This window comes from Stegodyphus dumicola, chromosome 4, assembly GCF_044657685.1.
Source record: "Stegodyphus dumicola isolate Sdum_Otavi_A_Nest chromosome 4, ASM4465768v1".
Lineage (NCBI taxonomy): Eukaryota > Metazoa > Arthropoda > Arachnida > Araneae > Eresidae > Stegodyphus > Stegodyphus dumicola.
In genome coordinates, this window is record NC_140771.1 from 257,207,329 (window position 1) to 257,222,628 (window position 15,300).

General features: G+C 29.2%; 1 protein-coding gene and 1 long non-coding RNA gene across 2 annotated transcripts; one reads left to right on the top strand and one right to left on the bottom strand.

The window, feature by feature from the left end:
- Window positions 1–1,042: 1,042 nt before the first annotated feature.
- On the top strand, window positions 1,043–10,043 carry LOC146997865 (uncharacterized). The gene is made up of 3 exons (XR_015040555.1): window positions 1,043–2,124; window positions 4,428–4,627; window positions 9,865–10,043. It is a non-coding gene; the product is annotated as an uncharacterized LOC146997865 (long non-coding RNA).
- Window positions 10,044–14,180: 4,137 nt separating this feature from the next.
- On the bottom strand, window positions 14,181–14,870 carry LOC146997866 (DNA oxidative demethylase ALKBH2-like). The gene has a single exon (XM_085814419.1). The coding sequence runs from the start codon at window positions 14,868–14,870 to the stop codon at window positions 14,181–14,183; it is 690 nt and encodes a 229-aa protein (XP_085670545.1).
- Between the last annotated feature and the right edge of the window lie 430 nt (window positions 14,871–15,300).

Sequence of the window (15,300 nt, forward strand, 5' to 3'; positions counted from 1 at the left end):
TACCTAAGCGGAAGTGGCAAATTGTGCTATAGCGTTGTGTCAGAATTATACACGTTAATACGTTTTTTGGCGGAAAACACTCTTTACAACCAGATAAAATAACTATTTTTTTAATGAATTTATGTAGATTTCATACATAACTGTGATGTAATTTTACATTTATTTTTCATTTTACTGCTATTTTACATTTAAATTGAAAAATTTCTCATTTTAAATCATTTTTTATCATAATCTTCATTTTGTGTATGAGACTTACATCGTAGTGAGATATTTAAACTCACTCTCATGTTTACCAATACTGAGTACCTAAATGATTAGTTAATAAATTTGCGTATCCAACTTCATTCACATGTTTTGGTTACTTTCTTTACATCCCAAACGTAACTCTATGTATTGAAGCAGCGTCTGGGTTAAGCTTTGCGAACTAAGTAAACTGATACATGCCTCACCGTGAGGAAAGGACAATTTCTCGACCACACTATGGTGCAAACATTGAATGAGTGAGTGACATATTTCCTTCAGTGTTATTTAACTGATGCATACAGGTATGTGTGATGTAATTTAATTGATATAACTTACACATGCTTGAACCTGAAGGAAAACAAATCTGTGTATAATGCTAGAATACAAATAGCGAAAGAGAAAGTAAGATATTCTGTTTAGTGTTATTTAACTGCTGCATATGTTTTAATTTTGACTTCATATAACTTGTTTTTAATTATAAGAGAAAGAAAAATAATTCAATATTGAACACATATTTCGAGTATAACAAAAGTATTTTAAGAAACAAGCTAATAAAAATACATTAGTGATTAAAAATATTTAATTTGTGTACAGACTGAATTGAAATTAAGATGTGGTGGTGTATTTAATTATGGCAAAGCACACTAGGGCTATCTGCGTAATAGGCGTGATGCGTTCGTGGAGGACTTTCTAAGGGAAACTGGCTCGTATACACGTTACACATGGGGAAAACCACGAAAACACCCATGCAGCCAGCCCGTTTGCGGGATTCGAACCGAACTACCCAGTGTTCAGCGACTTTACCGCTCGGCCGCTGGTGGGCCGAAACTAAGATGTAAGGCAAGTTTATTATTATTATTATTGTGCGTATATGTGTAAGAAAATGTATTTTAATTGTTCCATTTTTAATGTATGGAAGGAAGAATAGGATGCCAATATCGAAGATTATTTACTATAGCAAATAATCACGTCAGGATAAATGTTATATAGAAATCTTGGGAGTGTAAGGGATTATAAGAGTACTTTTAGATTATACTGAAAATATACGCACTTCTGCTAAAATCTGAAGTGAATCAGTATGAAGTGACTTTTCACTTTAAAAAGAATGTGATAAGTATACTATTTAAAAGTATAATGACGGATATTAAGAAATTTGTAGAATTTTATGGTATTTAAATATGAATTTGTTAAGTCAAATCTTTTTATATATATTTTTGCTTGAGATATGTAATTTAAACTGAAAATCACGATCATATATTTCTCATGGAATGTCAAAGTTCATTTGTATTAAAAAAAGTGCATGAGCAATGAAAATAAATAGAATAATACTTTTTGATTATGTTTTTACCATGGTCTTAGCAGTTATGCCATGATGTGTTCTGTTCAACAAGATTTATTTAGTGCAAACAATACTACAAAAAAATATTGAAAAATACCTTGTTTTACAATATTTATTTCCCTTAATTAACTTAAATATCGTTTTTCATTTTCTAATGCTTTGCTTTACGAAAAGAATTTAATGTTTACAATTATTTTCAGCATTCGTACGAATTCTGTGCATAAAATAAACATTTTCTTTAACTAAATACTTAATCGGAAAGTATATATCCGGTATTTCCGGTGTATCTACCACATGTAAAATGATCATTTTGCTTTAGTTTACATTTTTTCCATTACCAAAATCATGTAGCAGACGCGTCGGCCGATGCGTCTTGTCTCCCGGGTGACGTCACTGCCAGCAACCAATGGCACGCTTTTTCCGTTCCTGGCCTAACCTTAGTATATTAAAGAACCTTGGTTTGAGGTCCAAGAACACCGCTCAAATTATTCCAGATCGAAGGGAAGTATTGATGTCTTTGTTTCATCCGCTCTACTATAAGTGTAAGTATGCATATTTTCACATTTTTAATCGTATTTTTAATAATGAAAGTTTGCTAAAATTGTTTTATATATGTCTAAAATCTTCCAAATGCTATAATCATGTTGATCTCAAACATATCATAGCTGCCAACTCAAGTTTTCAACTCAGTCCCAGTTTTTAATCACATCTCAAGGTAAATTACCGAATATCGAGATTTTAAAGTCTCGAAATTTAAATCTTTACTAAAAAAAATTTTTCCCAGCAAAAAAAAACGAAATTTATCAAAATAATGAAATTTTTAATTAGGCGAATTGTATTCGTATGTAATGATTTTCGTAATAATTTTTCTTGTTAAACTTTATTTCACAAAACTGTATTTTTTATTAATTTTATTGACCTTAATAAATTTTTCTTATCGGATTTCATTTAATCTGAGTTGTTTTAATCTGCTGTAGACATCAGTAGATTTTTATGTGAAGATTTAGGCAATGTTTAATTAGTTAATTTTCGTGTTTAATTTTGTTTACTTTAGTACCTGGCATATTACTAATTTTATCTAGTGTTATTATGTATGTTAATTATTAATTTCACATGCATCGTGTATTTAAAAATACTTTGATAAATAAAAGCTTTGCTTCACTACTGAAGATTTCCTCAGCATAAGAAACCGAGGAAATAAAAAAAAAATGAAATTAGTAAAGAGCCTAAATTTTAGACTATCTAATAAAATGCTAATGCATCTTACATCAAAACTGAATTACAAGTACTATACTAACCTGAACCATCATGCATCATAAACTGAATCAAAGCGAGTTTGGAATTTCTTTGAAATGGTATAACCTCGCAGAGTGAAAAACCTTTCATTTTTCTAGAGCAAACCCGTCTTTAAAGAAAATCTCCCGTCTTTTAAGATTTTCCAAGGCTGGAAACTATGATCTGCATGCATATACGATTGTGTTTATGGCTTTAGAAATACAATTTTTATACTATTCAAATATAGTTCTGGTATTTTATGCACTTACTGTTTTCATTAAATTGTAAAGAAAAATTAAAACACTAAGAAAATTAGATATCTTATATTTACACAAGCAATGAAATAGACATTTTTTATTATTTAGAGTTAAAAACTGAAATCTTGGCTAGTTTTTTTAACTTTTTGATAACTATTTTAGAGCAGTTCTCCAGCTAAAGCGGCAATAAATAAATAAACAAATAAATAAGTAAAAATCTGATCTTTCAATAAATCACTGGAACTGCACTGGAGCGATGTAAATGAAATATTTTCATCTCACATTGGTCTAAGACATTACGTACCAAGCGAATTTAGGCTTAAACCTAGAATGCTTTAAGAAATACAGAGTTGGAAGGCAATAAAGTTTAATTTATTTCTTTTATACACTAGGCCTGTTGTTATGAATTCAATTTTACCATCTGCTATGTACAACAACTTTCTTTTACTACATGTGGAAATTTTTATTTTAATAAAACCTTCAGATATTGCTTTCTCTAATGATGCATTTGCAGAAAATGATTTAAGAGCTTTTGTTAAACACAGTATTCGATTACATGGGAAAATATTTATTTAATAATTTATTTAATAATGTATAATGTTCTATCTTTGATTCATTTAATAAATGATGTTCAAATATTTGGGCCTCTTGACACTTTTTGTTGAAAACATTTGAACTTTTGGGGGGAACTGTAAAATATGCTTTGTGCTCTTTCAAAACCTTTGCAGCAGCTTGCACGCAGATATGTTTAACAAACACGTTTTGACGAAGAAAAGGAATGAATAAGTGAAATTAGCAAAATATATCGTTTCAACTCTCAGAATTTAAGATATCTGCTGACACTGGTGATAATTGTTGTTTATTTATAGACAAATCAGTTCTAATAATCAAATAACTATTAGAAAATTCATCGGAAAAAGAAATTGTTTTTTTACAGATTTAATAAACAAAAAGAATTTTAGTCATCCTTTCAGTTCTCTAAATTTAGATGTCATTATAATTTCAGAACTATCAATAAATTTAGAATCTACATCAGTGGAATCTATATATGGCATATAGGGATTATTATGTTTGTTATCCATTATGCTTTTAATCAGGTGTACTAACAGAGTTTCCCTCACCTAGAAAATTTTAGACTGCCATGGAAAATACAAAATATATTCAGAAAGTCAGGGAGGAATTTTCCCAGAATGTCAGGAAGGTTGAATTCGTATAAGACAAGCTTTTTAATGTTGATAATTAACTACATATAAAGTAAGATTACTTCAATTCAGTCTCAGAACATTTACGGATTTATTTCATTACATTCACAGAAAATGACATTTAGCGTTGTACATTTGCTAATGACCGATGAAGTGGCTGTCGTCCAAGCAAATGAGTGTCAGATGATAAAAAGGGACATGTAACTGGCCTTTGTATAGAGAAAAAAGTCACATGAAAAGAGCAATTCTGGAACACAGAGAACCAAATACATCCTGAGAGAATTTTTAAATTGTTGTCCTGGGAGAATATTGTAAGTATTCTACAAATGATTCTTACATCTGTTTTCCCATATTAATTTAATTGGTAGGAAGTTTTTCGAAAGCATAAAATTGAAATAATTTGTTTTCTGAATTGAAACATTGAAATCTTAAAAAAAATGTTTTGATGCGTAGGAAAATGTATTAAGCATACTTTAATTTTTCTAAAAAAATATTATTTATCCTTATTCTCTCTAATTAATTGTGCTCATATTATATCAGCTTATGTTTCAATAGTTTCGCTCCGAAATAAATCATATCTACATTCTTAATTACGGTTCATAGTAAGTTCATAGTACTAATATTCAATATACTTTGCTAGTTTGTGAATTTTAATACAACCTCTTTAAAAACTTACCCATATATAAAATAATGGATGCTCAAAGGAAGACTGAACGAGAGATTTTAGCCTGCGGATCCATGTTCAATTCCATTGAGTGAAGTCATGAATCAGGCTCCAGAATGTTAACACTGTGTTTAAATTTAATTAAAAAACGCCTATCTATATATTTCATTTACAAATCTGAATAAAAATATAATTTTCAATAATAAGATTTGAGTTTTTTATAAGAAATGTTAAAGTGATTAACGATTCTAAACAATAAATATGCTGTTGAAATGATATGAGTTGAAAGTTGAGACTGTATCTAATGAAAAATGTATGCATTTTTGTTGCTAATTATGCTACAGTTGAATTTAAGTACAAAAACGGCTTTAAAGACATTGAATTTTAGATTCAGGTTCAGACTTTGAAACACCAAAACAGAAGCGAAAGAGGCCATTAACATTCTGATACATGTATATATTAATATACATGTATCAGAATGTTAATTCTTCGGATGATAAATTAAATACAAAAAGAAACAAAACAGAATTAACTCCTACTAAATTAAATTATAGCTAAATAAAAAGAAATCCCTTTTAATTTTTCCTCATGCGGTAGTGAATTAAATTTTACTACACTTTTTTAAGCTTCTTTACTTAGTTATATTAATTACAGTAGTAGAAGATGTTTTTAATTATTTATTTCAGTTTTTATTTATTTATAATTAAATCTAAATTATATGTTTAATTCCATTATAATAATTTTGCTTGCTGATTATTTTTTCCTTTATCAAAGTTAAATTTTATTTTGAAATTTTGCATTTTAACAATTTCACATTATGAACTTTTGTCTATTATAAGATTTTTGAATTCTACATTTTTCTTTTTCTTGGTGCCTTGTGCTTTATGTCACTGTACTTTTTCAAGTTCTTTTTATAAAAAGTTTGTACTCTAGTAGTACTTTTATAGTACATTTTATATAAAAAAGTTTCTAACTTTCAAATTAACAAAATTTGCTCTTTTCAAAAAAGTGTTGACTTTTTCATATTTTTATATATTGGGTAACTAATTTTGAATCACGTCAAAAATTAATTAGCTATTTAGTCATTTACTTTTATTTTTCAAGAATGTTCATTTCAGAGACACTTAGCGCTATGTTTAATTCCTCAGCATTAACTTTGCTTATTAGCTATTTTTTCACGATCTAAATTATTTAATCTTTTTTTGAATTTCATAAGTTTACTAAGTCTATATTTTTAAAATTTGGCCAGCTGTGCCTTCTCTCTGGTTTTGAATTCCGCATGTGTCTTTTTTTTTTTTTTTTTTCATGTACATTATGTCATTCCTATTTTACAAGTTATTAATTTTTAAAAACTTTTTAATTTAAAATTAATAAATATGCTTTCACTTATTCTTCAAAATCTTCTAAAGAAGGCGCGTTAAAAAATACTTCAAAAGGCGAGTCTAGTCTATTTTGTCATTTATGTATTCGATTTTGAGTCACGTTGGAGCAAGTGATATCGTGATAAATACTGATTTCAGATACTTGCAGTTTTTATCATTATTTTAATTTGCCTCATCGGTTGCTAAATGTATAACAGACGAACTGTTCCAGATATAACTGTTCCAGACGAACGGTTTTGTTGCGTAGTTGGTTTTCGTGGTTTTCCCATGAGTAGCATGAATACGAGCCAGTTTTCCTTAGAAATTCCTCCACGAATTCATTCCCTCCCTTAGGCAGACATCACTTGTACACTTCGTTATATTCGAGTATCCTTAAATAATCATTAAATAATTTTTAAACAGTTTTAAATTTTGTGAAAAATTTTAATTTTGAATTAAGGTTTTGGTCTTTTAATTCAAAGACTCTTTGATTACTTGTACAATTCATCCAGATATAATTTGATGTCTCTGTTTATAAATCTATTTTCTTTCGGCTGCTCTTTGACAAACACCGAAGATATTTTTTAATTCTTTAAATTTCATGCGAACATTGTTTTATTTATGTATTGATTTAATTTTGCTCCAATTTTGTTTTCCATGTTTTTGATTCATTCTTTTGATTTGTGACTTATTGTTACAGAGTTCATCATTTTAGATTTATATTAACTCCATTTGTTTGAATTCACATGTCTCTCTGTATGTATATATATATATATATGCAAGGAAGAGGAAAGTTCAAAAGCGATTGCTTAAAAGTACATTTGGAAATTAAAATTTTAAAATCAAAAAATACCCTCACTTCTAATATTTCACTTAATATGATCTTTGAGATTAAATCGCGATTTCAAAATACATAAAAATCATATTCTAATCATATTCAAAAAAATTTCAATGATTTTTTTCAAGGATTGTATCTTTTTCTTCAAGTGAATTTATCTAAATTCAAATAGTGACATTACAGAGCGTGTTAATTTTGTATTTCAATCTCGAAAACGTTTGCTTTAAACGGCGACCATTTCGACAGCATTTTGACATAACTGACGATATATGAAATTGAAGCGCAATTTGTTGGCGACGTTTGGTGCTAAAAACAATTCTTGACCAATAATCTTCTACAAAAATAATTTTAGTAAGTGTTATAATTTGTTTGATATTTCACTTTTAAACTTTGAAAAACCGTCAGTCATTTCTAGGGTAACCCATATTGATTTTTTACTTTATATTCATTAATTATATACATATGTATAGATTTATATATATCCGTCGATCTGTTTTTTTGTATGTGTTAACTTTTCACATATCACATCGATAAGATTAGTTTTTAGTGCATTCACATGTTTTCCAACATTGATTCTAACAGTTTTATTTCGCGTGTAGGCTGTTTTTTCACCTTTCCATGTTAATATTTTTTTAAAAATTACTTTCATGTTAATATTTTAAAAAATACTGCGTTGAACTATTTTATGGAGCCACAGCTCCTGGTAACTTTTTAGCAAGCTCACTAGAATATTTCTTCCTATTATTTCATATTTTTGCAGCATTTCGCGCAAAAAAATTTTTAAGACCAGATAGGTCTTACGTCAAATTACTTTTTAGCTTTTCAATTTCTATTTCAATTTATATATATATATATATATATATATATATTAATATATATGGCATTGCTTATTAAAAGTTTTTTGTGGTTAAAATTGATCAGATCTATTTTAGTAGAATCTAATGAGTAAGTATTATGTTGCGCTTCTTGTAGTTGTTCTCCATCACAGGTTTAAAATCATAAGCACTCATTAAATGAATCATGAAATAGCTCTAGCACTACTGTTATATTAATAGATGTAATTGTTGCCCCAAAATTTGGCTACTCGGCTTTCCTGAAGTCTATTGCTCTAAAAAAAGAAAAGTCTATAGTAAAATGCTTTATTCAATTTAAAACAAGGGTGCCAAAATTCCTAAATACATATTTGTAGGAATGGATAGAATTACATATTAAACGTTTTTCTCACACATTTCTCCATTTACGTTGACAAATTTTCATGACTAAATACTACTTCACTTTTTCTTAAGATTATTTCACGTTTAATTAGATACCTGCGCAAATTTAATACAAATAAAGCACATTTAACAACATATAATGACACAATTCTAACTAATCAATGCACTAATCTCTAATATTAAACTGAATTTACATTGTAATTTGATTTTAAATTAATTGTAAATCTAACATATTAAATTAAATTTTAATTTGAATGAAACACTAGGTTTAAAAGTTATTCTGATTACTGAAATGTATTCATATATGCAAAATGTAAATAGCAAATAATATTTCAAATAAAATTTCTCAATTTTATATTTATACTTATTATATGTATAATAAATTTTAAAATATTTAGGGAGTCATTGTAATATATTTTTGCTTGTGAGTCAAAGTTCTATTTAATTTCCTTAACATTCGTATTAAAATACATATATAGTGTGTATATACATACACACACACATATATATATATATATATAATTTATTTCCTAAACAATATTGATTAATTGATTATGTTATCTCCTAAGTTTAATTAAAGTAGAATTATTTTAAAAGAGTATATATATATTAAAATAACAGAATACAGTGCAATTATGATAAAAATTTAACTACATGCATATGCACATGTAGTTAAATTTTTATCATAATTGCACTGTATTCTGTTATTTTAATATAAGCATTTCAAGGTGACAGTATCCATGCTCCTTATTTTCGTTCGTAACATATATGTTGCCATCCCTTCAATGAAATAATTTTTTCTACTCCATGACTGTAACTCATATGAACCTTTAAGTGTGGTGCCGAAATAAAAGGAAAATAGGAAAAACGAAAATCTTTTGCAGCACATGTTACCCTTGTTCACTAGAGAAACTAAATGGGGAAATAGCTACTTGAAAGAAACACATTTCGACATTTTTTGTTTGTAATATTTCTCAATTTTATGACCATTTCATTCTTTTCAAATATTTTAACTAGACCAGCATTTCATGATTTAAATAATCATTTTCGTTTCTTTTCTGGCAAGGAAACAAATTTCATTTTTTTATTGTTTATAATGCTATTTGAGAATGCCAAAAAAGGAGGTATTTGTATTGCAAACCTCAAAATCTTTAACAAAAAATATCTGTTAAAAAATCCTTTTTCTTAATTCCATTACATTTTTAGTTACCGTTTTCTAAATAACAGTTCAATTTTCAATTATCTAATTTTTGAAAAATTGAAATTTATCTAAAATTTTGATTTTTTTAAAATCAACTCTAACGGCGAAATCTCAAATTGAAGCATTATTCAATAGTACTATTTCAAGATAACATAATTTTACATTAAACCGACCACATAGGATGAAACAGCATCGCTTTTATTAAAGTTTGAGAAAATTTATTATTTCTTGATTATTTAGTTTAAAAAATATTTTTTTTTACTCTTTTAGGTGCTTTCAAAGAAAATCGGGCCACCAGAGAGGTACCTTGCAATATTATTGAAAATATTATAAAAGACTGGTTGAAAAGTGTTTCATTTAGAGAAAAGTATCATAAACAAAAAGGAAACTGTACAACAGAAGGAAGTTTGTAAACAATGGAATAAAAAATTTGTGTATTAGCTTGTACGAAAATACTGTAATTAAAGATATTAATTGTTCAGTTTGTTTCCTAACTTTCATGAAGACTTGGATTGGTAGAGGATACTTAGCTTAAGCAAATAATGTATCTTATACATTGTATTACTGAATATGAAAATAATTAGTTCATTGAATTTGAATGTTTGATTCTAGAAAAGAAATTTATTACATGAATATGCAATATGGAAATTAATTTCATTACATTTCCTTTAATACTTTTAATTTTGCTTTAAAATTTTATGAAATAATATAAAACTATCAGTTTGTAGATTTTGGGAATTTAATGCATTCCTAGTAGCTGAATTAAATTAAAACCTTTTGCAATAAATGCTTCAAATTTTAAATTATGACAATAATTATATTTTAACTGAAAATTGCTTGTTAAGAACCTTGTCCATTGACTGGACCATTCACTGAACTAATTTTATAAATCACATTTATGGCAAAATAATGAATTTGTGAAAGATATATGTCATTTTATTTGTTTATTAACTTTCAAAATACGCCTTCTAACTTTATAAAAAAATTACATGGACAGAAGTAATTTTAACAGAGAACTGTTTAGTACAGTTAAATTGCTTGTAAACAGAACACAAGAAAAATATTTATTATTTTTAAAATTTGTATACATTTAAATGAAACTTTTAAATTTATTTTAATGACAAGAAATATCCAAGCATTCACTTTAAATTCCCATCATCCTGATGCTTTTGGTCTACTGCAATGACAAAAACTCTAGACAGCAGTATTCTCATATAAAGTTTAAATACAGTTATTAAACTGGCATATCAGAGCTTATTAGTGTTGAAAGAAAACAATTTGTTTTTAATTTACTGCAAAAAAGTACCGAGGATTATATTTAATAAGAAATAATTATTTCGTCCAGAATATAATACAGTCTCCCATTAAAATAGTTTGGTGTATATGATCACATGAATAAGGTTTCAGAATTTTGAAAATTGCAATGATTCTGGCCATATATTAAAAGTCGTGATTTGCAGTCTGATTCCTTTTCCTTCCAGTGAGAACAATAACTTAATTTCTTGGTTAATTTATTAAACTTAAAATACATTTCTATCATTAGAACTGTAACAAATCTTGTTTTTATATGTAGTTAATAAGAATGGTGTGTAAAACTTCTATGGGAATATAAGGTCTAGATAATATTGCATTGGAGGAATTCCATGTAAATGTAGAGAAAAAGTGTAAAGTTTCATTAATAAATGGCATGTATGTAATGAACTAAGAGAATACAAAATAATAATAATAATAATAATAATAGAATTTGAATTTTGATGCACATATAAAGCATAACATATATCTGTAAATGTAACATTTCAGGCTCAACTCTTCAAACAGATAATGTCTTTTCCAGAAAATTGCAGTGTTTTCTTTCGTTAAAGAAATGTAAATTATTATATGAATTCACTATTTGGAAACTAAGTTTCACATTAGACGCAAGTATTACAAACACAAATATTTCATGTACTGTTGTCCTTCAGAGTCTGTACATATAGACCGGATTCAGAACGTTCTAGTTAGACGTAACTCAAAATGTTCTAGTTAAACGTGATTCGGAACGTTCTTTGCATGTTATACAGAAGTGTTAACAGTACAAGTATTTGACGTGGTATTGCTCGTCATAAACCTTTAATCTATAGACGACATTCAGAACGTCTGCCCAAACGTTAAGAGAACGTTCTGCTAGCACGTTATAGAAACTTTCAAAGAACGTTATATAAAATTATTACTAGTACCACATTTTGACGTTCTATTGTCCATTAATGAACTACATCTTACAGACGTAATTCAGAACGTTTTGCCTGAACGTTAAAGAAACGTTCTGCTAGAACGTTGAAGGAACGTTCTGTTAGAAGGTAACGGAGCTTCCATATAACGTTCAAGGGACGTTTTATAAAACTGTTAGTAACACCATTTTTTGACGTTCTACTACCCGTTATTGAACTGTAACATACTGACGTGATTCACCACGTTCTGCCTGAACGTTAAAGGAACGTTCTGTTAGAACGTTAGAAGAACATTCATAGAACGTTATAAAAAAGGGATAATAGTACCACTTTTGACGTACTACTGTCCGTTATTGAACTGTAATACATAGACGTGGTTCAGAACGTTCAGGTAAAACGTGCCAAAAACGTTGTACTAAAACGTTAGTGACACGTTAAATGAAAGTGTTACAAACACAAGTATTTGACGTGTTATTGCCCGTCTTAGAACTGTAACATGTAGACGGCGTTTTGAATGTTCTGCTTGAACGTTCCCGACACGTTTGTGAAGCACTTGCTCTGAACGTTCTTTGAACGTTCTTGTGCTAGTTGGGATATATCATTACGAGTATACCTATACTTACAGAAGGAACCAAAGAGTAAGAGACATTTTACCCAAATCTCCACTATAATTTCGAATATTTGAACCTTCTTCATCACAAATACAGAAATTTCTTCGCAGAATACTCAGCATTTAAATATTCCTTACTAATACACATTTAATAAGGAATAACTCATTTTCAATACAAAATTACACCCAAATAAGTGTTACGTTTTCTTATAATAGTACATATATGTTTGCATTACAGGAACTTTCTATGCATTTTCGAGAAATGTAATTTGCTAAATATTACCTTTTTCCGAGAGAAAAACTCCAAAGACCACCTAAATCATTCATCTTTTCCTGCAGTATTTCCACAGTACAGAATAACTATCTTAGAACTATTTTTTTAGTATTAAGAACTACATATGAAATAAGCATTTTTCACTATAGAATATTTAAGGTTTTACCCAAATCAGGATATAATCTTTACTGAATTTAAGTTATTTACCCAGAATTCAAAACAAATGTTTAGAAAATGGGTGATAGAAAGCAATATATTTACTTAAAAAGGGAGTCTTAATACATTTTTATCGGTTCCAGATTTACTATCAGTGGGAAAAACCTGAAGTTCACTTTATCTACCCTTGTCAGTATACACAGAAAGTCATGAATCATTCTGTAGTACAATTAACACTTTACATACATTTAACATTAATCCAAATAATTTTAATTACCTTACAACTAGGATTTTTAAAGAAAAGAATATTTATGCGATACATTATTAAATTGCTCCTACGCGTTGTTAAGGAAAATGTAATTAAATATTCACTCTAAGAAACTAGCACACTAAGAAACATCCACTCAAAACATAATAGGAAACAGTTGACAGCTAAATAAAGATATATTTCAATATAAATAAACTATTTTTTATTAAAATACATACTTACTAAAATATTTTTTTTTCTTACAAATTTGCTATTCGATCACGTAAAGGTGACAACGAAATATTCTTTAAAAAGTCTTCATTATCATAAATACAACAGCAAGTGTCCTTATAAAGTTTTTGAGCAATTCTTTTAAAGTTCATTAACAATATAGCTTTGTCAGTATTATTCTTAGCTTTTTCCTGAGTCGTCTCCATTATACAGGGGTGGCGACGTTGACTTGGATCATCGACCGCACATCCCTCACAGATAAACACCTCGTTGAGACTGGTTAAGTACTCCTCGTAAATAACATTGTTAACTTTCTGTATGCATTGCTCGCTAGTTAAATGTTCCAACTGCTGGCATTTTGATTGCCGTTTTCTTATCTCATGCGGTAACACATGTTGAAATAGGTTAGTTTGGATAGTCTGTGTTATTTCACTGTATAAATATGAAAGTTTATCGGTTTGATATGACTCTAATTCAAAACAATTTGCTAGGAGGCGGAAACCACCGTAAGGACTTTTAAAAATTTCTTGAAGAACACATTGCGCGTTTGCAGAAAATACCGCCAACTGATTATTGGCTATGAAGGATGCTTCCGAATACTTGAAATGAAAGTTTGGTAGTTTTTTCATGAAATCATACCACGTCTCAGGATTCATACTCACACCCTCAAGAGAAGATCCACAGTTGAAATTATTCATTTCTGCAAAGTTGTGTATAAGAATCCAAACATTGTTATTTCTACTTACAACGATGGAAAGACGAGACATCCGTTCTAATGACCAATAATTGATCACTTCATCAAGATTTCGTGATGACTGGTAATGACGACTCAGCCAGTCGTCCTGGGGTATCTCGAGCACCTCATCTTCTAAACATGGTTTCCTTACGCGGAAAAGTTATTTTGTTCATACACGGTATAGGGATTATGTTGTCATAATAACCAAAGTCCATTTCATCAGAAGAACGCTTCACTTGCGGAGATATAATTTTTCTAAACGTCAAACTTATTCGAATAGTCTTCACTTCGAGCTGGGATGGGATACCGTGTTTCCAAACTACATTAGTGGGGGGTTTCATCACTAGAAGCGATCCATGTTCCAGACTCAGAATGTGAGACATATAATTCTCTCTTGTAAAATGCATCACTCCCGTCGCACCGTAACTCAGCGTGGGAATGCAGTAGGAAGGATCCAGGGAGCTTTCATCGTCTTTGTGCGCGGATATCTTGGCATCTCCGTCAGGGTATTTGTTGATCAGAACGTAATTATATTTTTCGTGGGTGAGGGCTTCCACTTCACTTTTAATTTGGTGCAGCATAGGAGTCCAGGCCTGGGCGACGATCGATGTCCCCGAGAAACTGTAGGTGAGTCCATCTTCATCTCCGAAAGCGCAACAAAGTCGAGCTGGAATATATTGGTGGCCGTAAATATTCAGTTTCACAGGTTGGAAAGGATACGTACAGAGTTCCTCAAAAATAGAATTAGCCTTTTCTTTACTATGAAAATCTTTGAAATAGGATAGTATTAACTGATCATCAAATATTTCGGTCATCGTGAGAGTTAAGAATGACTGCTTTGAAGTACAATTCGTCAAGATTAGTAATGAAATGAGAAATCTACTGAGATCAAATATTTCTAAATTTATTTATATAATCATTTACTGATAAATAAGGATCATTTGATACATTCTTTTAATCGGTAATCGCCTTATTTATTCCGATAACATCATGGTTTCGGGAACGATGTCGATATATCGAACCTTGTCATGATGAATCATCTAAGGATAAACAGATAGGGTAGCCAGTATCACCATAAGTTGGTAAACCACCGATTAGGGAAATGAAGACCTGTTAAAATAGGATGTGTACACATCCAATTTTAAGAAGCCTCACTTATGTCACTTCCTCTACTACTGTATTTAAAAAAGAATTCATTTTACTTACAATCTGAAAGCTTTCAGTTTTTGCGTTACTCCCAAAGAG